The sequence below is a fragment of the Coregonus lavaretus genome (genome assembly GCF_964263955.1).
Source record: "Coregonus lavaretus genome assembly, chromosome: 30".
Taxonomy (NCBI): Eukaryota; Metazoa; Chordata; class Actinopteri; order Salmoniformes; family Salmonidae; genus Coregonus; species Coregonus lavaretus.
In genome coordinates this window covers 2,790,668-2,815,773 of record NC_140017.1, presented here as the reverse complement: position 1 = coordinate 2,815,773, position 25,106 = coordinate 2,790,668, and the positions used below count along the sequence as shown (strand labels likewise).

The window sequence follows — 25,106 nt, the reverse complement described above, 5'->3', positions numbered from 1 at the left end:
GCATAAGGAAGATCATAATCTCAAATTCCTTTGCAACGAACGACTCACGCCATTTATCCTCTTATTTTACCAGCATTGCTCCGCACACAAGAAAAACAGACTTGCCTAATTTGACATGCATGATGCCGTTGATGCGCGCTGCCAGTCTTTTCTCTCGGTCACTACCATGCATTCTACTTCCAGCGTGTTCACACATACTTACGATTGTAGTTTGATTTGAGCTTTACGCAGTGGTTTGCTCCTCTTGTCATCATTTCGTATATATGATATCCTTTCAACATGTCGTTTGACTTGGTCGCTGGACTTTTTGCTAAGAATGCCATCATAAAGCTGGTCAGCGCATCTGGATTGCAATAGTGAATTTAAAATTAAAGTCAATTGTAGGAGTGAAGACTCAAATACTGAAAAGTTTTGCATAGCAATGACAGTGATGTAGTCAGTGCAATAAGGCAGCGAAAAAATGGTTGCTAGTCAAGTGTCATATTGAAACAATTAAGCACAAGGGCCAATTGCAAACTCTAGGTTTGAGTTAGGCAACCCATAACAAATCCTGGATATCCATGTTTTTGATCAATATATTTGTGGTAGGTTCTTTGACATCATAGCCATCTTTGAATTTGAATCAACGCAATAGAGTACTTTGAGGTTTTAAACTAATACTGTGAAGCAGCAATCCCGGCAATCCCGGAGGTTTAGAAATGAGATATTGTTACCCAACTGTACATATGAAAAAGCAAGGTAAAATTATTCTTTCCCCTGCAAAAAAAAAGAAAAGATTAAAAAAATCGACCTATACCTTTGTCCAATTTGAATTTTACATTTTTAGTCATTTAGCAGACACTCTGACAGTTAGTGAGTGCATTTATTTTCTTGAGTTTAACCCTCAAATACCATCACTATTCAGAAAGCACAGTAGTCATGTTTTTGATTGTAAAAACACTTGACTGGTCAAGAAACAACTAAGGTTAACAAAACAATTCATATTGTAAAGCCCTGAAAATAACATTCCTAGAAAATTTGTTCACCCCTCCCCCCATGTAATTATACTGTAGAGGCCAGTGATGGATTCCCCCCCCTCCAACTGACAAGAAAACACACACCACCAATTGTGGACCTGACTTGTTTATTGTATGTACACAAAAACAGCACATTACACACGAGACGGGTACAGCATCTGAAAGACAAAAGGAGAGAGCAGTGAGTGGAGTCCACAGGCACCAAATCAATACAAACCACAGTCATACATTGAGTGGGGAAATGGCACTTCCAGATGTTTTTCAATACGAGCACTTGCCCAATATGTTGTGGTCATGTAGGAGAGGGCAAGTACTAAAACAGGGACTACATCATTCTTATCACTAAAAAACATCCATCAAGTCAATTAAAAAAATTACTTATTTAAAGGTTTGATCTTTTTTTGCTTCAACTTAGGTAAGGAAAACAAATCCATTTTTCAGCAGTAAGTTTCCCAAAGCCTTTGTAGCTTCAGTAGTACATTGTTTCTCCCCACAACCCAGATGCACTGCAATAATAAGTAGTGTCATACGGTGTAACACTGCCAATGATAAACATTTAAGGAAACTGACATGCCTGAAGGCCATGTGCCTTTCAGGCCCTTTTCAACATAAAATTCATGATCTCCAGCACCACCCCAACATCTGAAAACAGTGTTTTTTATTTATTTATCTCAGCACCTCCCAGCTGGCCTCATACACAACCAGTCACTGGAAATGTCAAAATACACATAGTAGCATACTACATTCTTAAACTGCATACTCAAAATGATACAAACGGCGGGAGTCAACGCAATCACGCATTAGATGATGCATTCGGAGTACTATTTTTAAAATGTCACATACTATAAAAACATTATTTCTTTGCATACAATTTAGTACACTACATGGCCTTGAGGCTCTGATCAGTCCCTACCCCCAAATGAGGGCATTGCGTTCATCCACCTCTGGCCTGCTGGCCCCCCTATCTCTGCGGAAGCACAGTTCCCGCTCAGCCCAGTCAAAACTGTTCGCTGCTCTGGCACCCCAATGGTGGAACAAGCTCCCTCACGACGCCAGGACAGCGGAGTCACTCACCAACTTCCGGAGACACTTGAAACCCCACCTCTTAAAGGAATACCTGGGATAGGATAAAGTAATCCTTCTACCCCACCTTACCCCACCCCAAAGGAAAAAAATATAACATATTGTAAAGTGGTTATCCCACTGGCTATAAGGTGAATGCACCAATTTGTAAGTCGCTCTGGATAAGAGCGTCTGCTAAATGACGTAAATGTCAAAATGTAATGGCTTGACTAACTTTTTTTGCCACTTGATATTTTTTACCATAGTGAATCAGAAATGTGGGCTACACATTATTGCGCAGGTAGCCTTGCGGGTAGGAGCGTTGGGCCAGTAACCGAAATGTTGCTGGATCGAATCCCAGAGCTGACAAGGTAGAAATCTGTTGTTCTGCCCCTGAGCAACGCAGTTAACCCACTGTTCCCCGGGCACCAATGACGTGGATGTCAATTAAGCAGTCCCCCGCACCTCTCTGATTCAGAGGGGTTGGGTTAAATGCAGAAGACACATTTCGGTTGAATGCATTCAGTTGTACAACTGCCTAGGCATCCCCCTTTCCTTTATTGGATTCTTTGCATATTCAAGCCTGTCTCAAAACACAACACAGCCCCTTTAAAATAACCTAGAGTCGATTTATGCACCGGTGCAATCTAACAAAAATAATACCCATAAAAATCCATCAGTTTAAGCTAGAGATATGTTTTTTTGCATGGGCTTCGTCTCAAACCGCATCCGTCTATGGCGGCCTTCTGCATCTGCGGTGGAAGGTGGCAGAGCTACAGCAGTGTTTGTCAGACCATGAGACACCCCGAAAATTGGTATTTTCACAAAAACATCTAGCATCCGAATGGTTTGGCATACCAAACTTTTATGACCACTATATGGAAAAGGGGAGACTCTCACGAACACGATAGTCTTCTCCATTTTGCTCTACGACCCCAACAAGTGTCACCGGAATCGTCTGAAAGTAAACGGTACTGGTTGTAAAAAAATTAATGGAAATATTGGTCGTTTTATGCCTACCCAAAAAAATAACAATCCTGAGCTTTCTTACATCTCATACACTGAATAAAAATAACGCAACATACAACGATTTTACTGAGTTACAGTTCATATAAGGAAATCAGTCAATATAAATAAACTGAAACTGTGCCCTAATCTAAGGATTTCACATGACTGGGCAGGGGCGGGGCCATGGGTAGAGCCATGGGTGGGCTTAGGCCTACCCACTTGAGAGCCAGGCACACCTTTTGGGGAGCCAGGGCCCAGACAATCAGAATGAGTCTTTCCCCACAAAAGGGCTTTATAAAAGACAGAAATACCCCTCAGACGATCCTACAGGTGAAGAAGCCAGATGTGGAGATCCTGGGCTGGCTGGCGTGGTTACAAGTGGTCTGCGGTTGTGAGGCCGGTTGGACGTACTGCCAAATTCTCTAAAACAACGTTGGCGCGACTTATGGTAGAGAAATGAACATTTAATTATCTGGCAACAGCTCTGGAGGACATTCCTGCAGTCAGCATGCCAATTGCACGTGCCCTCAAAACTTGAGACGTCTGTGGCATTGTGTTCTGACACATTTGAGTGTCCTTTTGTCCCCAGCACAAGGTTCACCTGTGTAATGATCATGCTGTTTATCAGCTTCTTGATATGCCACACCTGTCAGGTGGATGGATTATCTTGGCAAAAGAGAAATGCTCACTAACAGGGATGTACATTTACATTTTACGTCATTTAGCAGACGCTCTTATCCAGAGCGACTAACATGAGCAATTGGGTTTAAGTGCCTTGCTAAAGGGCACATCGACATATTTTTCACCTAGTCGGCTCAGGGATTAGAACCAGTGACCTTTCGGTTACTGGCACAACGCTCTTAACCACTAAGCTACCTGCCGCCACTAAATGCTAAATGGAAATGCTGGGGATTGAACCCAGGACCTCATACATGCGAAGCATGCGCTCTACCACTGAGCTACATCCCCTTTCTGTAAACAAATTTGTGCACAAAATGTGAGAAATAAGCATTTTGTGCGTATGGAACATTTCTGGAATCTTTCATTTCAGCTCATGAAATATGGGACCAACTCTACATGTTGGGTTTATATTTTTGCTCAGTATAGATATTGGACAGACACTGCAAAACCTTGTTTGTTATGATTTATTTTTGACTGTCTTTGACATTTCTGAATGTGTTATTCATTGAGTTTCTACGGCTGATAGTATTGAAGGACAATATTTTATTAATTCATTTAATATTTTTGGATACTTAAAATTAAAAATCAAATAGCTAAATGATCCATAGTATGACCATCTTAAAACAATTCCATGTCTGCTTTGTCTTTATAATACTTTGTCTAATAATTCCTTCCAGGGCTCGAAATTAAGGACATCCCGTCGTCCACGGGATGATACATTTTTTTTTAAATATAGTTATACGGCTGAAAACAGACTGACAGTTCTGGGACGACAGACACAAAAATCATACAACCATGTCAAATGTTAAAAAGCAAATGAGGCCGATGCCACAGATCAAACCGTTTATAAAGTTATATTTCTTCATATTATAAGCTCAACAATGCGCACATGGCTGCAGGCTCTGCAATTAGCAGGAAAACACTGTCCTTCACTCTCCGGTCATGACCATTTGATCTAAATGAACAGTGCCTTGCGTATGTCGACAGAATCAAGCCTTTCGACGTTGTTAATTATCCTAAATTATATATTTGTCAAACATGACTGGTGATTAGCCTATATAAACTTTTGCTCCATTTTCTGACGCCTCTCTCATATCAGCATGGGTTTGGACATGAGGCTGTAGCCAATATGCACATCACCTACATATGATAGTTTGGAATATTATTCCAATGTTGGTCTCTGATCCAAGTCTGATTGGAGTAATTGTTTGTTGTCCATTCGGACAACATAAACCTATATATTTTTCTTGTCCAACATGTCGAGCCCTGCGCAATAGTATGGGTATTCGGACATGGCCACTGTCTGCAGCCATTGCACACCAAACCGCACTGCAGCAAGACTGGTCAGCTTAATAAGCTGCAGGAAACGGTGGGTTTCTATCTTTCATAGTAAAAAAGACAAGTTGTTACACGATGACATAATACAGAGATACTGATGACATCTGATGTGCATCATGTAATTTTAAACAACTATGAGCAGGCAAAGGTTAGTAAAGGGCTTTTTGCCTGCTCAAAGGTTGTTAAAAAACACGTAGAACCAACCAACTTTGGGAAATTAAGCACTTTGCCATTCTACAAGTTAAGGATGTTGCACACAAAACCATTTGTTGGATTTTCCAACCGAAGATTAAACACCGAACAGAATGCCTTTTCCCCCTAACAAAAATCGGTTTAAAGAGGTGATCACACAGAATTACATGGTAGTTCCCTGAACTAACAAAAGTTGAAGTTCAACCAAATTCAGGCAAATTCATTCCTAAAGGACCTCTGACATTAGACATCGGTTGTTCAAGCCCTACAAAAGCACACTTGAATCAACTAATCAAAAGTCTTCAGAGTAGCTGGGTAGTTTAATCAGGTGCGCTTGTGCAGGAATAAAACAATGTTCTATACCGTTGGCTCGCAGCAAATTCCTTTGAGCTGTATTTGTTTTGGTTCGAATCCTGCAGTGCAAAAAAGAAGTGCTTCCCAACCCACCCCTGGGGGACCACCACTAGACAGTGTTGTGTCAGTGAAGGGCTAGAACCAAACTGGACTGTCTGCAGGTCCCGTAATCATCAGGGAAGAGCAGAAGAAGGTACTACTCACCACTCTGACTCTGTGTCCCATGGCCTTTGCGGGGAGGTTACTGCTGAACTTGGCCCGCACCATTCCACTGTTGCCATGAGCGCGCATGACTTTGCCCCAGATTACCCGCGTCTTGTTGGGCTTGCCACCAGGAGTCACTGTGTTCCTGAGGAGATTGAAGACAGTGAGCAGAATCAGAACTAAATTAAAACAAGAACAAAGTTAACCCCCCAAAAAAGAGGCTCTTCTATAAAAACTGCTAATAATATCCATTTGAAAAGGGGCCTGACAAGGGAGAAGCACCTTTGAGTAAGACACAATAACCATTTTATAATACAGTAATGGAGTTATGGGAAGAATAAGTTGTTCTACAAACCCCTAAAAGCCTGCCACAGCACAAGACTATAGAGAAAATAGTAGCTTTGTGTTTATAGACGGGTGACAACGTCCTCAACAAAAATGCTTTGTTGGTAAACACCCCCACCCGTCTATTTGGTAAATTGGCACCTCTAGTCTAGGTTCAAGAAAATAACCCACAAATTTAAAAACCTCCACAATCAAACAGATTAGACTATAGATTACTACCCTAGCACAAGCACTGCTCTGCAGAGCTAAAAGCTATATAGAACCATACAAAATAAAATAAAAATTGGCACACACTTATTGGAGAGTAATCTTCAAATACGAATACTGCCCAAGTGTTTTTTTTTTTTTTTTTTTTTTCTCCAAGAGGTAAACAAAGAGGTACCCTCTAAATACACCTCTGATGTCTACAACCAGGATCTCAGCGATCACTGCCTCATTTCCTGCGTCCTTAATGGGTCTGCGGTCAAACGACCACCCCTCATCACTGTCAAACGCTCCCTAAAACACTTCAGCGAGCAGGCCTTTCTAATTGACCTGGCCCGGGTATCCTGGATGGATATTGACCTCATTCCGTCAGTAGAGGATGCCTGGATGTTATTTAAAAGTGCTTTCCTCTCCATCTAAAATAAGCATGCCTAATACAAAAAATGCAGAACTAAGAACAGATATAGCCCCTGGTTCACCCCAGACTTGACTGCCCTTGACCAGCACAAAAACATCCTGTGGCGTACTGCATTAGCATCGAACAGCCCTCGCGATATGCAACTTTTCAGGGAAGTCAGGAACCAATATACACAATCAGTTAAGAAAGCAAAGGCTAGCTTTTTCAAACAGAAATTTGCATCCTGTAGCACTAACTCCAAAAAGTTTTGGGACACTAAAGTCCATGGAGAACAAGAGCACCTCCTCCCAGCTACCCACTGCACTGAGGCTAGGAAACACTGTCACCACCGATAAATCTACGATAATCGAGAATTTCAATAAGCATTTTGCTACGGCTGGCCGTGCTTTCCACCTGGCTACCCCTACCCCGGCCACCAGCTCTGCACAATCTACTGCAACTTGCCCATGCCCCCCCGCTTCTCATCCACCCAAATTCTGATAGCTGATGTCCTGAAAGAGCTGCAAAATCTGGACCTATACAAATCAGCTGAGCTAGACAATCTGGACCCTTTCTTTCTAAAATTAGCCGCCGAAATTGTCGCAACCCCTATTACTAGCCTGTTCAACCTCTCTTTCGTAACGTCTGAGATCCCCAGCGATTGGAAAGCTGCCGCGGTCATCCCCCTCTTCAAAGGGGGTGACACTCTAGATCCAAACTGTTACAGACATACACTGCTAAAAAAAATAAAGGGAACACTAAAATAACACATCCTAGATCCGAATGAATGAAATAATCTTATGAAATACTTTTTTCTTTACATAGTTGAATGTGCTGACAACAAAATCACACAAAAATTATCAATGGAAATCAAAATTATTAACCTATGGAGGTCTGGATTTGGAGTCACCCTCAAAATTAAAGTGGAAACCCACACTACAGGCTGATCCAACTTTGATGTAATGTCCTTAAAACAAGTCAAAATGAGGCTCAGTAGTGTGTGTGGCCTCCATGTGCCTGTATGACCTCCCTACAACGCCTGGGCATGCTCCTGATGAGGTGGCGGCTGGTCTCCTGAGGGATCTCCTCCCAGACCTGGACTAAAGCATCCGCCAACTCCTGGACAGTCTGTGGTGCAACGTGGCGTTGGTGGATGGAGCGAGACATGATGTCCCAGATGTGCTCAATTGGATTCAGGTCTGGGGAACGGGCGGGCCAGTCCATAGCATCAATGCCTTCCTCTTGCAGGAACTGCTGACACACTCCAGCCACATGAGGTCTAGCATTGTCTTGCATTAGGAGGAACCCAGGGCCAACCGCACCAGCATATGGTCTCACAAGGGGTCTGAGGATCTTATCTCGGTACCTAATGGCAGTCAGGCTACCTCTGGCGAGCACATGGAGGGCTGTGCGGCCCCCCAAAGAAATGCCACCCCACACCATGACTGACCCACCGCCAAACCGGTCATGCTGGAGGATGTTGCAGGCAGCAGAACGTTCTCCACGGCGTCTCCAGACTCTGTCACGTCTGTCACATGTGCTTAGTGTGAACCTGCTTTCATCTGTGAAGAGCACAGGGCGCCAGTGGCTAATTTGCCAATATTGGTGTTCTCTGGCAAATGCCAAACATCCTGCACGGTGTTGGGCTGTAAGCACAACCCTCACCTGTGGACGTCGGGCCCTCATACCACCCTCATGGAGTCTGTTTCTGACCGTTTGAGCAGACACATGCACATTTGTGGCATGCTGGAGGTCATTTTGCAGGGCTCTGGCAGTGCTCCTCCTTGCACAAAGAAGGAGGTAGCAGTCCTGCTGCTGGGTTGTTGCCCTCCTACGGCCTCCCCCACGTCTCCTGATGTACTGGCCTGTCTCCTGGTAGCGCCTCCATGCTCTGGACACTACGCTGACAGACACAGCAAACCTTCTTGCCACAGCTCGCATTGATGTGCCATCCTGGATGAGCTGCACTACCTGAGCCACTTGTGTGGGTTGTAGACTCCGTCTCATGCTACCACTAGAGTGAAAGCACCACCAGCATTCAAAAGTGACCAAAACATCAGCCAGGAAGCATAGGAACTGAGAAGTGGTCGGTGGTCACCACCTGCAAAACCAGTCCTTTATTGGGGGTGTCTTGCTAATTGCCTATAATTTCACCCGTTGTCTATTCCATTTGCACAACAGCATGTGAAATGTATTGTCAATCAGTGTTGCTTCCTAAGTGGACAGTTTGATTTCACAGAAGTGTGATTGACTTGGAGTTACATTGTGTTGTATAAGTGTTCACTTGATTTTTTTGAGAAGTGTATATCCACCCTGCCCTTCGAAGGCCAAGTTAACAGATAACCGACCATTTCGAATCCCACCGTACCTTTTCCGCTATGCAATCTGGTTTCAGAGCTGCTCATGGGTGCACCTCAGCCACGTTCAAGGTCCTAACCTATATAATAACCGCGATCGATAAGACAGTACTGTGCAGCAGTCTTCATCGACCAGGCCAAGGCTTTTGACTCTGTCAATCACCGCATTCTTATTGGCAGACTAAATAGCCTTGGTTTCTCAAATGACTGCCTCGCCTGGTTCACCAACTACTTCTCAGATAGAGTTCAATGTGTCAAATCGGAGGGCCTGTTGTCTGGACCTCTGGCAGTCTCTATGGGGGTGCCACAGGGTTCAACTAGGGCCGACTCTATTCTCTGTGTATATCAATGATGTCGCTCTTGCTGCTGGTGACTCTCAGATCCACCTCTGCGCAGACGACACCATTTTGTATACATCTGGCCCTTAATTGGACACTGTGTTAACAAACCTCCAAACGAGCTTCAATGCCATACAACAGTCCTTCAGTAGCCTCCAACTGCTCTTAAACGCTAGTAAAACTAAATGCATGCTCTTCAATCAAACGCTGCTTGCACCCGCCCGCCCGACTAGAATCACTACTCTCCGCGGGTCTGACTTAGAATATGTGGACAACTACAAATACCTAGGTGTCTGGTTAGACTGTAAGCTCTCCTTCCACTCACATTAAGCATCAACAATCCAAAGTGAAATCTAGAACCGGCTTCCTATTTCGCAACAAAGCCCCCTTCACTCATGCTGCTAAACATGTCCTTGTAAAACTGACTATCCTGCCGATGTCATTTACAAAATAGCCTCCAACACAATACTCAGCAAATTGGATGTAGTCTATCACAGTGCCATCCATTTTGTCACCAAAGACCCATATACTACCCACCATTGTGACCTGTACGCTCTCGTTGGCTGGCCCCCACTACATATTCGTCGCCAAACCCACTGGCTCCAGGTCATCTATAAATCACTGCTAGGCAAATCCCTGCCTTATCTTAGCTCATTGGTCACCATTGCAACACCCACCCGTAGTATGCGTTCCAGCAGTTATATCTCACTGGTCATCCCCAAAGCCGCCATTCCTTCCAGTTCTCTGCTGCCAATGACTGGAAAGAACTGCAAAAATCTCAATCTGGAGACACTTATCTCCCTCACTATCTTTAAGCATCAGTTGTCAGAGCAGCTTACCGATCACTGCACCTGTACACAGCCCATCTGTAATTAGCCCACCCAACTACCTTATGTTCTCAACTGGCTTACCTGGTTAAATAAAGGTTAAAAAATAAAATAAAAAGGTCTGCACAACAGTTTCACACAAATCACAATTGCACCAAGAAAGTCAATTCCCAGTACCCTGTTACTATGAAGGCTAGACTACAGTACATTTACAGCACCAGTGTGCACTAGTGATTGTTAACCCTTTAGAACCCATAGCAGCAGCGAACAGCCTTGTTTTTTTAACAATAATATATGTGCTAACAACCTGTTGTTGTATTCACATGGCTGTTATTAACCAGAAACAGGGTATGCTGTCATTTGAACAAATTCTCACTTAATTACTTGAAATGGTGGCGCCGAAGCGGACACAACTTTTCACTGTGACAGAGGCAGTATCTCTATGTTGGCTGGTGATACGGATTCGGACACGTCCTTACACTTTGAAAAGCGATGACGTCGAGGTGAGTGAAATAAGTAAACAGCAGTTGTCGATGTTTGATGCTGTGAAACTTGGGGAATAGCTCTCATATTATTAAGTCCTGTCATGATAACTTGGTTGGTACAGGGGAGCACCTCAGCAGTGGAGCTCGAATGATTGCTCTCTCATGGAAATAATCCTCTGGTCACAGTTTGAATAATTTTGGTAATATTTATATGTAAATAATAATCACAAGTATAATATATTATACGTGTACATTTTGAGTGAGTAATTTAGTCAAATGTAAAACAATTGTCATTAAAGAGGTAATGCTCTTTAAAACTAGGTCCACTTGTAATTGTCATTTGTTCATTGTTTTTGAGCTATGTCTGTTTGAAATGTGTGCGAATATGAGCTTTATCTTACATTTTAAGTAATCTACATCAGCATTCTATAATTATATTGGGGTCTAGTGTTAATATAAGCTCTAGTGTAATTTTTGGGGAACAATTTCCATAGCGATTTAAATGCATGTAAATGCAAGCTGAAAGGTACCAGTGGCCCCAAGTCAGAGCAGGTGATGCAGTTGAGGTGGGTCGTGGGGGTAGAAACACAAAAGCCCACCTTTTGTTAAAACACTGTTATAAATCCTTTGTGTAAATTTGCCATTTGACAGAAGATGGGAAACTTAATTCTTAGCCTTAATTTGACAGAAGGGAAACTTACTTCTTAGCCTTCATTTGACAGAAGGGAAACTTACTTCTTAGCCTTGTAGACGTAAGCGCAGCGCTTGCCCAGGTAGAAGTCGACCTCGTCCCGTGTGTATACTCCCTCCACCTTGAGCAGGGCAGTGTGCTCCCGCTGGTTCCTCAGGCCACGTTTGTACCCGGCGAAGATAGCCTTGCTCCACAGTCTGCGAAGATGAAAAGACTACATAAACCACAGCACTCAACCTGTGGATCATCAGTCCCATATGCTGGTGCCAGAGTAATCCAGTCAGCAGTCAATCAACCGCATACCCTAAATACTCACCAGAATCAACCAATGCACAATAGTCCTACCTACTTTGTACAAACACATTTCAAATTCAGTATTAACTACCTCCTAACATTTACCATACTAAGCAAAGTTAAGTACTGACTTGCAAACGTGTCTAGTAGCTAAAACAAAACAGTATTGTTAATCGTGGCAGATGGCAAACAACGGTAGCTAGCTGGCTAACATTGGCTACTCACCTTCCTGGCATATTGAGTCTGGTCCCAGGCACGGAAAAACCTGATGAGAAACAATTTAATGCATTATGGTCTCGATATGAACGTGCCTGTAGGTTTGACTTGCCATGTGGTCTGGTGTACGAGTTAGACGAAAACTAACATATCTAGCTAACGTTAGGTAGCTACACACATTCATGACTGTGGGACATTAACGAGCTAGCCATGTAGACCCAAGGAGGTCGCTAACTAGCCACTGTGGTAGGGTTTGTCGGTTTAGTCACCGACACACAAAATAAGGGAATACTGTTGTATCCTAGTTAGCGTTGAAACGCTATCAGGCTAACTAGAGATGCATTTTGGTGGAGACATCTGAACGGCCTCATCCCTGCAGTCCGGCTCTTGCCTGTTAACTTCGTAAAACTATCCAAGTTATATCTTTGTCATCACAGCCTCTCGGACTCAAAAAATTGACTGTACGGCAAGTGTAAGTATATTTCTCTTTGAAACCATGTACATTTATGCCAAATGTAGACTTAATAACATAGAAATCTCGATTTGATTAAAGTGGCCTTCTGTATTTCTCACCTGCACTGTAAGAAAAATGGCGGAAAAGGACATTGAAATGGAATGCTGGGAAATGTACGTATTCGGTGACGACAGAGGCGCCTGATCAAAACATATTTCTTCAGCTGTCACTTTATTGCATTATCTCGTACGTTTCACACAACATAAGAATCAAAGTAGATAAATAAGTATTTACCGTGTAATTTTACGAGGAAAACAATTATCAAATGTAGAGCGTTACCATGGTGACCGGCATAAACCAACAAGTGTGCTGCTAGGCTAGCAAGTTAAAATATGCTAGCTTTTATTGAACCATAAATATAGATAGCGAACTTCAACACGTTCCGTGAAGACACGTAAGAAATCTACTTAGCTACGAATCTGTTTATTGTGTTGAGTATTTTGCCCAGGATATTTGCTAACACAAAAATGTCACAGTTAGAAAACGGTAGTAGCTAGCTTGCTATATAGGTAATATTGTAAATCGCTTGGCTGATTTCACTCGAATTCAGTGTTCACAGACCACCAGGATGTCGGTTCCTTTGTCTGGGGTAGAGCTGCTCAGACTGTGTACAGTGCTGCAGGACTGTGCTGATCAGCTGTCAGTGCTGGGTAACATCATGCCCGACACCTACAGGGGTCGTCCAGAAGCTAATATGGTATTATTTATCTGATTATCCTCAGCTTACATTATTTTGGCAGCTAATGTCAGTTGGCTTTTTCAAGCGATGATGTCTTTTTAGCTAATAATGAATGGTAGGCTTGCTATCCAAGCTGTAATTTTCTCATATTCAGCACCTATTCATCTGTTTTTGTGGAAGGTTGTGTCAGCTGACATTGGACAGGTCCTTGAACAGCAGAAACGGGCAGAGCAGAACCTGAAAGCAGCCCGTCAGTTTGAGAGAGAGGCTGGGGGACTGTCAGATGCCACCCATGAGCTGCACAGGTCCCAGAAGGAACTGAACCGCACACTAGAGGAGAACCCACTGTCCCCTGACTACCTGGCCAAGGTGCAGAGAGACAGGTGGGTTCCAGATAGCTTTGGTTCCGGGCTTTAGTACACGTTCCGACCTGGACCAGAGCTAGGGTCCAGACAATTTAATAAAATAGAAGAAGCCCACAACTCTGATGTGCTTCAAACAGTGATTTATTAATGTGATGCACACATGGGCGGCAGGTAGCTTAGTGGTTAAGAGCGTAGTGCCAGTAACCGAAAGGTCGCTGGTTCTAATCCCCGAGCCGACTAGGTGAAAAATCTGTCGATGTGCCCTTGAGCAAGGCACTTAACCCTAATTGCTCCTGTAAGTCGCTCTGGATAAGAGTGTCTGCTAAATGACTAAAATGTAAAATGTAAATGATAGATAACTTTTAATTGGGTTCTTTTTCAGGTTGACCACTGAACTAAACACATTGCCATTGTTTACACTTGTCAAACATTTCCAAGGTGCAGAGCAGACTGTATTAACTGTGAATCCAAAAAGTACCCTGTATGCCATCAAGGTCATTCTCTCGCTCTCTCATATACAGGCAGTTTGTGGCTCACGTGATCACTGATTTGTTGGCAGAGCTGCAAGAGAGAGGGACCTTTCACAGCTTGCTTTTGGCTGTGGAAGAAGAGAAAAGAAGGAAGGCCAACCTCCTGGACATAATAATCAGGTCAGATCATAGGCTAATAATTCATTGTCGGTGCAGGCAATAGTCCAATTCTTTCCAAACCCACAGATAGAGGAGGCTGCTGAGGGGAGGATGGCTTGTAATAATGTCTGGAATGTTGTAAATGGAATGGTATCAAACACATGGATGTGTATGATACCATTGCATTTATTTCGTTCAAGCCATTACTATGAGCCCGTCCTTTGATTTAAAGTACCACCAGCCACCACTGCACAAATATTATTCTGATGGAATTAAAGCATTTCTATTTTGATTGAAAACAAAAAGAACAGCTATAATTTGTCTTTGCTTATTATAGGACTTGCATACAGTGCCTATAGAAAGTCTACACCCCCTTTTTTTCACATTTTGCTGCCTTAAAATTAAATCTAAAAAGGGATTAAATTTGATGTTTTTTCCGACAGATCTACACAACCGACTCCACATTTTCCCAAAAAATAAAACTGAAATCTCATAATTTGATAAGTCTCCACCCCCCTGAGTTAATACTTGGTGGAAGCACCTTTGCTAGCCATTACAGCTGTAAATTCTACCAACTTTGCACAACTCTTAGGGCAAAATATATCCATTGTATTTGTCAAAATTGCTCAAGCTCATTACATTTGGTTGGAGATCATTGACGGACCGCAATACATTTGTCTAATTTTTTAAGCAGATTTAAGTCAGGACTGAGACTAGACCACTTGGGAACACTGAACACCTCTTGGAAAGCCATTCTGGTGTCTTTTGCATAAAAATGTGTGTAATTGTCCCGCAGAAAAATACAACCCTATCCCAGGGTTAGGTTTTCAGAAGACTGAGGTGGGTTTTCTCTAAGTTTTTAATTGGGCTTTTCTTCTTTCATATTTCTTTTGATCCTAACAAACTCCTCAGTCCCTGCCGGTGACAAGCATACCCATAACATGATCCCAATACTTGAAAATACAAAGGGATCAACAACATTGCATTCACAACATATTACTGGCCTGCATGACAAAGTGAAAAGAAAGAAGCCGGTGTTAAAAGAAATCCACTAGATGTGAACGGAGGTAAGATGGCGGACAGAACACAGCGGTGCAGATCGCCTCAAGATAAAATCGTAATATTCAATATCTGTAAGTTAGACTAAATATTAGCACTTTACATACTCGTGGGTAATAACCTTCAATCTGGATAACACAAAACAAATCATAAGGCTAGAGAAACGTATCAACAAATATTACGAAAACAAGCAACACCCAAACATGACGGAGAGTAAGCATGGAGAACCATTCCTCAAAAGAAAACGAGACTCCTCGACGGACACAGACGAATTATGCTTTTCGCCACCGGGAATGGCAATGGTGGAAACCGATCTGTTAAAGTCGATAAATGACAAACTGGGCATACTTGAACTAGTCAGTAAAGATATAAAGGAGTTGAAGGCGAGCCTCGAGATGAGTGAGGAAAAAGCTGCCATAATGGAGAAAGAAACCAACAAGCTAAAAGGAACAGTCACTACGATGGAAACAGACGTTAATTCACTTCAAAAGGAGAACATCTTTCTGAGAGAAGCCTTACTTGACATACAGACTAGCTCTATGAGAGAAAATCTGGTACTTACTGGTATCAAAGACAAACAGGGTGAAGATCCTGAGAGTGTGGTGAAGGAATTCCTTCTTACAGCGCTTCAGATCCCACACGAAGCTGTCGACAAAATCCAACTCGAACGTGTACACCGTTTCGGACAGAGATATGAGTGCCCAATCGTTGCCAAATTTGCTTTCTTTAAAGATAAAATAATGGTTAAAGACCTAGGTAAAATACTTGCTGGCATGAAAATAGGCATGAATGATCATTGCAGAACGGCGCAAAGTTCTGTACCCAATCTTCAAGGAGAATAGATTAAAATGGAAACCGTAGTCGATAAACTGTATTGATAACCAAATGTTCCGAGACACAAAGACTACTCCATGGCTATTTTAAAAAGTTCCCATAGAGGAGTCGAATAATGGAACACCCAACACTAACCATGGTAGGGATTGTAATAAAAACAATATATAGAAAAGCAATAAAATAAAACAATTGTTAAAGAAATAAACTACACCATTCTAGAATGTTGGAAAATAATGAGTATTAGACTTTCCATTTATAGTATTTAATAAACCGCATTAGAAGAAAGGATAATTAGCTAAATAATACATCTTCAAATATAAGGAACTGGAACACAAAAGTACTCAATCAACATGGTAGAGTTAAAACACAGCAAACAGAAGACATACAAGGCACAGTATGTGGGTATGTGCGGATGTATTGTGATGGAAGGTGGGGTGTGTGTTTTTGTGTTAAGTGAGTGAAAAAGGAAAACGGTTGCAAATCCCAGAGCCCATGGGTGTTTGTGAGCAGGGGTTGTGAGAGAGAGATTTCAATTTTGTGCGGATATGGGATATACATTTTCAAATAAATTTTAAAAATAGTTTATTTATTTATTGTCCTATCATGATGGAATGGTCCCCAACCCTATACCGTAGACACCCACCTGAGTGACCCATACACTAAGGAGAAGTCCTTATCTGTTTTATGGGCCTACTGTAAGTAGCCTATACGCAGCCAAATCAGAAAGATGAATGCGGTCAGAGACCTATTAAAGCAGCACTGCCCCCTCAAGATTCTGAGCCTGCCTGGCAGGGATGGTCCTACAAAGCCAAAGCCCCCTGATGGGAGAGCATAATATAGAAGGAAATTCTCAAAGCTGCTAATGAGAACCTTGACGACCTTGTACCTAGCCGGTGGGGATTCCGGTGGGGTACCCCCACCCAGGTAGTGGCAGTGCTGGCAACACTAGCTGCAGTAACCCATGGGGAGGGGGTCACACTCGGACAATCAGAGAGGGGGCATATTATTGTGGCCCTGGTGGCACAAAATAATCGAAGGTCTGACTGCAGATGCTTGGGAAACTGGGGACCAGCGTGTGTGTGTTTCAGGGGAAGGGGGTGTATCTGATCCCCATCACCATGACAATGGTTAATCAAATCTCCCCATTTTTGCATGACTTCTCAAACAGCTGCAACTGTACAGTGAGGGAAAAAAGTATTTGATCCCCTGCTGATTTTGTACGTTTGCCTACTGACAAATAAATTATCAGTCTATAATTTTAATGGTAGGTTTATTTGAACAGTGAGAGACAGAACAACAACAAAAAAATCCAGAAAAACACATGTCAAAAATGTTATAAATTGATTTGCATTTTAATGAGGGAAATAAGTATTTGACCCCTCTGCAAAACATGACTTAGTACTTGGTGGCAAAATCCTTGTTGGCAATCACATAGGTCAGATGTTTGTTGTAGTTGGCCACAAGGTTTGCACACATCTCAGGAGGGATTTTGTCCCACTCCTCTTTGCAGATCTTCTCCAAGTCATTAAGGTTTCGAGGCTGACGTTTGGCAACTCGAACCTCCAGCTCCCTCCACAGATGTTCTATGGGATTAAGGTCTGGAGACTGGCTAGGCCACTCCAGGACCTTAATTTGCTTCTTCTTGAGCCTTGGCCGTGTGTTTTGGGTCATTGTCATGCTGGAATACCCATCCACAACCCATGTTCAATGCCCTGGCTGAGGGGAGGTTCTCACCCAAGATTTGACGGTACATGGCCCTGTCCATCGTCCCTTTGATGCTGTGAAGTTGTCCTGTCCCCTTAGCAGAAAAACACCCCCAAAGCATAATGTTTCCACCTCCATGTTTGATGGTGGGGATGGTGTTCTTGGGGTCATAGGCAGCATTCCTCCTCCTCCAAACACGGCGAGTTGAGTTGATGCCAAAGAGCTCCATTTTGGTCTCATCTGACCACAACACTTTTCCCCAGTTCTCCTCTGAATCATTCAGATGTTCATTGGCAAACTTCAGACGGGCATGTATATGTGTTTCCCTGAGCAGGGGGACCTTGCGGGCGCTGCAGGATTTCAGTCCTTCACGGCGTAGTGTGTTACCAATTGTTTTCTTGGTGACTATGGTCCCAGCTGCCTTGAGATCATTGACAAGATTATCCTGTGTAGTTCTGGGCTGATTCCTCACCGTTCTCATGATCATTGCAACTCCACGAGGTGAGATCTTGCATGGAGCCCCGGCCGATAGACAGGAACTTGTTCAAGAAAGATCAAGTGTAATATATTATAAAAAATAAAGCGAACTGGATGGAATATGGGGAAAAATGCACCAAATCTTTTTTAATCTTCAACATAGAAATGCTACCAAAAAGAATTTACTGAAACTTGTTACAAATGACGGAGTCACCCATGATTCACCAAACTATATTTTGAAAGAGGAAGTAAAGTACTTTAAGCATATGTTTTCGTTTCAGTCTCTCACGAGGTGAGAACTTGCATGGAGCCCCAGGCCGAGGGAGATTGACAGTTGTGTTTCTTCCATTTGCGAATAATCGCACCAACTGTTGTCACCTTCTCACCAAGCTGCTTGGCGATGGTCTTGTAGCCCATTCCAGCCTTGTGTAGGTCTACAATCTTGTCCCTGACATCCTTGGAGAGCTCTTTGGTCTTGGCCATGGTGGAGAGTTTGGAATCTGATTGATTGATTGCTTCTGTGGACAGGTGTCTTTTATACAGGTAACAAACTGAGATTAGGAGCACTCCCTTTAAGAGTGTGCTCCTAATCTCAGCTCGTTACCTGTATAAAAGACACCTGGGAGCCAGAAATCTTTCTGATTGAGAGGGGGTCAAATACTTATTTCCCTCATTAAAATGCAAATCAATTTATAACATTTTTGACATGCGTTTTTCTGGATTTTGTTGTTGTTACTCTGTCTCTCACTGTTCAAATAAACCTACCATTACAATTATAGAGTGATCATTTCTTTGTCAGTGGGCAAACGTACAAAATCAGCAGGGGATCAAATACTTTTTTCCCTCACTGTATATGCATTTGTAAATCAAGTCCTTTCTTGAGTTGGGCTCAGGGATGGAACAACTGTTGAGATTATGGTTGGTTGTGGGGGAAAGTGGTTGAGTGTGTATGTGTGTCTGTATGTATCCCACATCTATTGCTAGGGGGTAATGATGTTAGGGATAATAAAGGATGAATCACAATAATTGTTTGCTAAAATAATAATTGCTTGCCAAAGATGTAATTCTTGTAATGGCAATCCTGGTTATACAGTGGCTTGCGAAAGTATTCACCCCCCTTGGCATTTTTCCTATTTGGTTGCCTTACAACCTGAAATTTAAATTGATTTCTTGGGGATTTGTATCATTTGATTTACACAACATGCCTACCACTTTGAAGATGCAAAATATTTTTTGGAAGCAATTACAGCTGCAAGTCTCTTGGGGTATGTCTCTATAAGCTTGGCACATCTAGCCACTGGGATTTTTGCCCATTCTTCAAAGCAAAACTGCTCCAGCTCCTTCAAGTTGGATGGGTTCCACTGGTGTACGGCAATCTTTAAGTCATACCACAGATTCTCAATTGGATTGAGGTCTGGGCTTTGACTAGGCCATTCCAAGACATTTAAATGTTTCCCCTTAAACCACACAAGTGTTGCTTTAGCAGTATGCTTAGGGTCATTGTCCTGCTGGAAGGTGAACCTCCGTCCCAGTCTAAATCTCTGGAAGACTGATATGCACCCACCACTTTTCCGTTATTAATTTTTTTGAATTTTTTTAACAAGCTATTGTTTTCATTTCACTTCACCAATTTGGACTATTTTGTGTATGTCCATTACATGAAATTCAAATAAAAATCCATTTAAATTACAGGTTGTAATGCAATAAAATAGGAAAAACGCCATGGGGGATGAATACTTTTGCAAGGTACTGTAGGTAACAATCCTTTGTATGAACTGCCTACATTATTACGCATATTATTTGTTAATTATGGAAATTAAGATGCGCAGGATTTTTTATATATATATTTTTTAATAGCTACAGTGGGGGGAAAAAAGTATTTAGTCAGCCACCAATTGTGCAAGTTCTCCCACTTAAAAAGATGAGAGAGGCCTGTAATTTTCATCATAGGTACACGTCAACTATGACAGACAAAATGAGAAGTTTTTTTCCAGAAAATCACATTGTAGGATTTTTAATGAATTTATTTGCAAATTATGGTGGAAAATAAGTATTTGGTCAATAACAAAAGTTTCTCAATACTTTGTTATATACCCTTTGTTGGCAATGACACAGGTCAAACGTTTTCTGTAAGTCTTCACAAGGTTTTCACACACTGTTGCTGGTATTTTGGCCCATTCCTCCATGCAGATCTCCTCTAGAGCAGTGATGTTTTGGGGTTGTCGCTGGGCAACACAGACTTTCAACTCCCTCCAAATATTTTCTATGGGGTTGAGATCTGGAGACTGGCTAGGCCACTCCAGGACCTTGAAATGCTTCTTACGAAGCCACTCCTTCGTTGCCCGGGCGGTGTGTTTGGGATCATTGTCATGCTGAAAGACCCAGCCACGTTTCATCTTCAATGCCCTTGCTGATGGAAGGAGGTTTTCACTCAAAATCTCACGATACATGGCCCCATTCATTCTTTCCTTTACATGGATCAGTCGTCCTGGTCCCTTTGCAGAAAAACAGCCCCAAAGCATGATGTTTCCACCCCCATGCTTCACAGTAGGTATGGTGTTCTTTGGATGCAACTCAGCATTCTTTGTCCTCCAAACACGACGAGTTGAGTTTTTACCAAAAAGTTATATTTTGGTTTCATCTGACCATATGACATTCTCCCAATCCTCTTCTGGATCATCCAAATGCACTCTAGCAAACTTCAGACGGGCCTGGACATGTACTGGCTTAAGCAGGGGGACACGTCTGGCACTGCAGGATTTGAGTCCCTGGCGGCGTAGTGTGTTACTTTGGTCCCAGCTCTCTGCAGGTCATTCACTAGGTCACTAGGTCCCCCCGTGTGGTTCTGGGATTTTTGCTCACCGTTCTTGTGATCATTTTGACCCCACGGGGTGAGATCTTGCGTGGAGCCCCAGATCGAGGGAGATTATCAGTGGTCTTGTATGTCTTCCATTTCCTAATAATTGCTCCCACAGTTGATTTCTTCAAACCAAGCTGCTTACCTATTGTGATTTTCTGCAATTTTTTTCTCAATTTGCCTGTCATAGTTGACGTGTATCTATGATGAAAATTACAGGCCTCTCATCTTTTTAAGTGGGAGAACTTGCACAATTGGTGGCTGACTAAATACTTTTTTCCCCCACTGTATATATAATGCAAATCGAGGTGAGTGCGATGGAAATGCTTTTGCCGTTTGATCTGCTTCTCTTCTGTGGGTGGCACTGTGCTCTTTTCGAAGGATGGGTCCCGGTCTCTCGGGGCCCTGGGATCCGGGGGGACGGGGGTGGTCTGCCGGTCACTGGGATGACAACCCAACTTGGAATGGGGAGAGGTTTTAGCAGGTGGAATAGTGGGGAACAATTGGAGGTTTACTTAGTAGCAATGCAAATATCATGGTATAGCTATATGGACACTCAATCACTATGGTACTTTTTAATGGTGAGTTTACAAACATATATTATGATAAATAGATTTGAAACTTGTATCTCATTATGGTAAATGGTGAAATAAGTATAGCCAGTTATAATTGTAATGACTTAGCAGATACTAAGAAAAGACTATCAGTATTTACCTGCTAAAAGAGAAGGAATATAATAAATATTGTTTACAGGAAACTCATTCAACTATTTTAGATGAAGTTGTGTGGAAAAAGGACTGGGGAGGCGAAATATATTTCTCCCATGGGCAAAGAAATTCAAAAGGGGTGATGATATTAATTAAGTGTTTTTGATCCGAATGTGCAAATTGTCCAAACAGATCCTCAAGGTAGATGGATGATTTTAAATGTTATTGGACCATAAACCGATATGGCTCATTAACCTATACAGTCCAAGTAATGATGATCCACGCTTTGTCAAGGCTGAGGTGTATGTGGTGTGGGAGTCAGGCGCAGGACACCGAAGCTTAGTCCAACAAAGTTTACTTGTGAACCACAAGGCAAAGATACAAAGAACGGCCTCAAAACGACAGAGGCGAGCAATTACTCAACTATGCGTAAAACAACAAAACAGAGAAAAACACGCAGCACTACGGACAGGCGAAAAACAACACACAACCTAACCAATACAACACAGGCAACTTATAGAACACGTAATCAGACACAAACGGACACAGGTGTGACAGACAGACAAAAGCAATCACACATAGAAACATTCAACAGTGTACTAGTACTCCGGGGACGACGAACGCCGAAGCCTGCCCGAACTAGGAGGAGGAGCAGCCTCGGCAGAATCCGTGACAGTACCCCCCCCTTGACGCGCGGCTCCAGCCGTGCGCCGACCCCGGCCTCGGGGACGGCCAGGAGGACGCGGACCCGGGCGCGTGGGATGCCCACGGTGGAACTCCGTCAGGAGGGATGGATCTAGGATTTCCCTCCTAGGCACCCAGCACCGTTCCTCCGGACCGTACCCCTCCCACTCCACGAGATACTGGAGACCACTCATCCGGCGCCTTGAGTCCAAGATGGTCCGAACCCTGTACGCCGGGGCCCCCTCGATGTCCAAAGGGGGCGGAGGGGTCTCTCCTATCTCATGTTCTTGGAGTGGGCCAGCTACCACCGGCCTGAGAAGAGACACATGGAACGAGGGGTTAATATTCTTGTACTCAATAGGCAGTTGTAACCTGTAACACACCTCGTTCAATCTTCTCAGGACTTTAAAGGGCCCCACAAACCGCCAACCCAGCTTCTGGCAGGGCAGGCGGAGGGGCAGGTTTCGAGTCGAGAGCCAGACTCGATCTCCCGGTGCGTACACCGGTCCCTCACTGCGGTGGCGATCGGCGCTCGCCTTTTGTCGACGGATGGCCCGCTGCAGATGGACATGGGCAGCGTCCCACGTCTCCTCCGAGCGCCGAATCCACTCATCCACCGCAGGGGCCTCGATCTGGCTCCCGTGCCAAGGTGCCAGGACCGGCTGATACCCTAAAACACACTGGAAAGGTGTTAAATTGGTGGAGGAGTGGCGGAGAGAGTTCTGGGCCATCTCTGCCCAGGGGATATACCTAGACCACTCCTCCGGCCGGCCCTGGCAATAGGACCTCAGAAACCTACCCACATTCTGGTTGACTCGTTCAACCTGCCCATTGCTCTCTGGGTGGTACCCCGAGGTAAGGCTCACCGAGACCCTCAAGCGTTCCATGAACGCCCCCCAGACTCTGGAGGTGAACTGGGGACCTCGGTCAGACACAATATCCTCGGGGACCCCATAGTGCCGGAACACGTGGGTAAATAGGGCCTCAGCGGTCTGTAGGGCAGTAGGGAGACCCGGCATCGGGAGGAGACGACAGGCCTTGGAAAACCGATCCACAACGACCAAAATGGTGGTATTCCCCTGGGAGGGGGGTAGGTCGGTCACAAAATCCACCGAGAGGTGGGACCATGGTCGTTGTGGAACGGGCAGGGGATGTAACTTTCCCCTGGGCAAATGTCTAGGTGCCTTACACTGGGCGCACACCGAGCAGGAGGAGACATAAACCCTCACATCCTTAGCTAACGTTGGCCACCAGTATTTCACGCTAAGGCAGTGCACTGTCCGGCCAATACCTGGATGTCCAGAGGAGGGTGATGTATGAGCCCAATAGATAAGGCGATCACGAACCTCGAGCGAAACGTACGTCCGCCCCACAGGACACTCGGGGGGAGTAGGGTCGGTACGCAGTGCCCGCTCGATCTCCGCATCGACCTCCCACACCACCGGAGCCACCAGACAAGACTCAGTATGGGAGTATGGGAGTAGGTTCAATGGACCTCTCCTCTGTGTCATACCGCCGGGACAGGGCGTCTGCCTTACCGTTCTGGGACCCTGGGATGTATGTGATCTTAAAAACAAACCGGGTCAGGAACATGTTCCACCTAGCCTGACGAGGGTTCAATCTCCTAGCTGCCCGGATGTACTCCAGGTTACGGTGGTCAGTCAGAATGAGGAAAGGGTGTTGAGCCCCCTCAAGCCAATGCCTCCACACCTGGACTACAGCTAACAGCTCCCTGTCCCCTACGTCATAATTACGCTCCGCCGAGCTGAGCTTCTTAGAATAGAACGCACAGGGGCGGAGCTTAGGTGGCGTGCCGGACCGTTGCGACAGGACTGCCCCAATACCGGCCTCGGACGCGTCTACCTCTACTTGGAATGGTAAAGAGGGATCCGGATGCGCCAGCACCGGAGCCGAGGTGAACAGGTTTTTCAGTTTGACAAATGCCCTGTCCGCCTCAGCTGACCACTGCAAGCGAACCGGACCCCCCTTTAACAGGGACGTAATGGGAGCTGCAACCTGTCCAAAGCCCCGGATAAACCTCCGGTAGTAATTAGCAAAACCAAAAAACTGCTGCACCTCTTTTACAGTGGTTGGAGTTTGCCAATTACGCATGGCCGACACACGGTCAACCTCTATCTTCACACCAGATGCGGACAACCGATAACCCAAAAAGGAGACGGACTCCTGGAAGAACAAGCATTTCTCTGCCTTGGCATACAAGTCATGCTCCAACAGTCTCCTCAACACTCGGCGCACCAGGGCTACATGCTCGGCTCGTGTAGAAGAGTACACTTGGATGTCGTCGATGTACACTACCACACCCTGCCCATGCATGTCCCGGAAAATCTCGTCAACAAAGGATTGGAAGACTGAAGGAGCATTCATCAACCCGTATGGCATGACGAGATACTCGTAATGACCCGAGGTGGTGCTTGTTAGAAATTGCGTAATTCAAATCTGGTATTGGAATAAGAGAAAACATAATCAAGAGATATTCAATCCAAGCTAAATTTATTATATGCAAAATGTATGTATGATACGTATGAAGGTTCGTATACGGGCTCACTGAAAAACCACGCAGGGCCGAC

At 44.0% G+C, this 25,106-nt stretch overlaps 2 protein-coding genes across 3 annotated transcripts in view; one reads left to right on the top strand and one right to left on the bottom strand.

The window, feature by feature from the left end:
- Positions 1 to 1,106: 1,106 nt before the first annotated feature.
- On the bottom strand, positions 1,107 to 12,624 carry LOC311106063 (large ribosomal subunit protein eL33). Of its 2 annotated transcripts, none has more exons than XM_084148357.1 (5): positions 12,583 to 12,624; positions 12,019 to 12,058; positions 11,544 to 11,696; positions 5,856 to 6,000; positions 1,107 to 1,174 (listed from the first exon to the last, which is right to left on the bottom strand). In XM_084148357.1, the coding sequence occupies exons 2-5, from the start codon at positions 12,027 to 12,029 to the stop codon at positions 1,151 to 1,153; spliced, it is 333 nt and encodes a 110-aa protein (XP_084004483.1). In that variant the 5' UTR covers positions 12,030 to 12,058; positions 12,583 to 12,624; the 3' UTR covers positions 1,107 to 1,150. The 2 variants fall into 2 exon arrangements, with proteins under 2 accessions (XP_084004483.1, XP_084004484.1); XM_084148358.1 differs by having other exon boundaries at positions 12,401 to 12,591.
- Positions 12,625 to 12,646: 22 nt separating this feature from the next.
- Positions 12,647 to 25,106, top strand: part of drc9 (dynein regulatory complex subunit 9) — a 30,899-nt gene continuing 18,439 nt past the window's right edge. The window contains exons 1-4 of the mRNA XM_084148356.1: positions 12,647 to 12,917; positions 13,074 to 13,220; positions 13,383 to 13,585; positions 14,089 to 14,217. Coding sequence (XP_084004482.1) covers positions 13,092 to 13,220; positions 13,383 to 13,585; positions 14,089 to 14,217 — 461 coding nt within the window. The 5' untranslated portion in view covers positions 12,647 to 12,917; positions 13,074 to 13,091. The remainder of the gene's footprint in view (positions 12,918 to 13,073; positions 13,221 to 13,382; positions 13,586 to 14,088; positions 14,218 to 25,106) is intronic.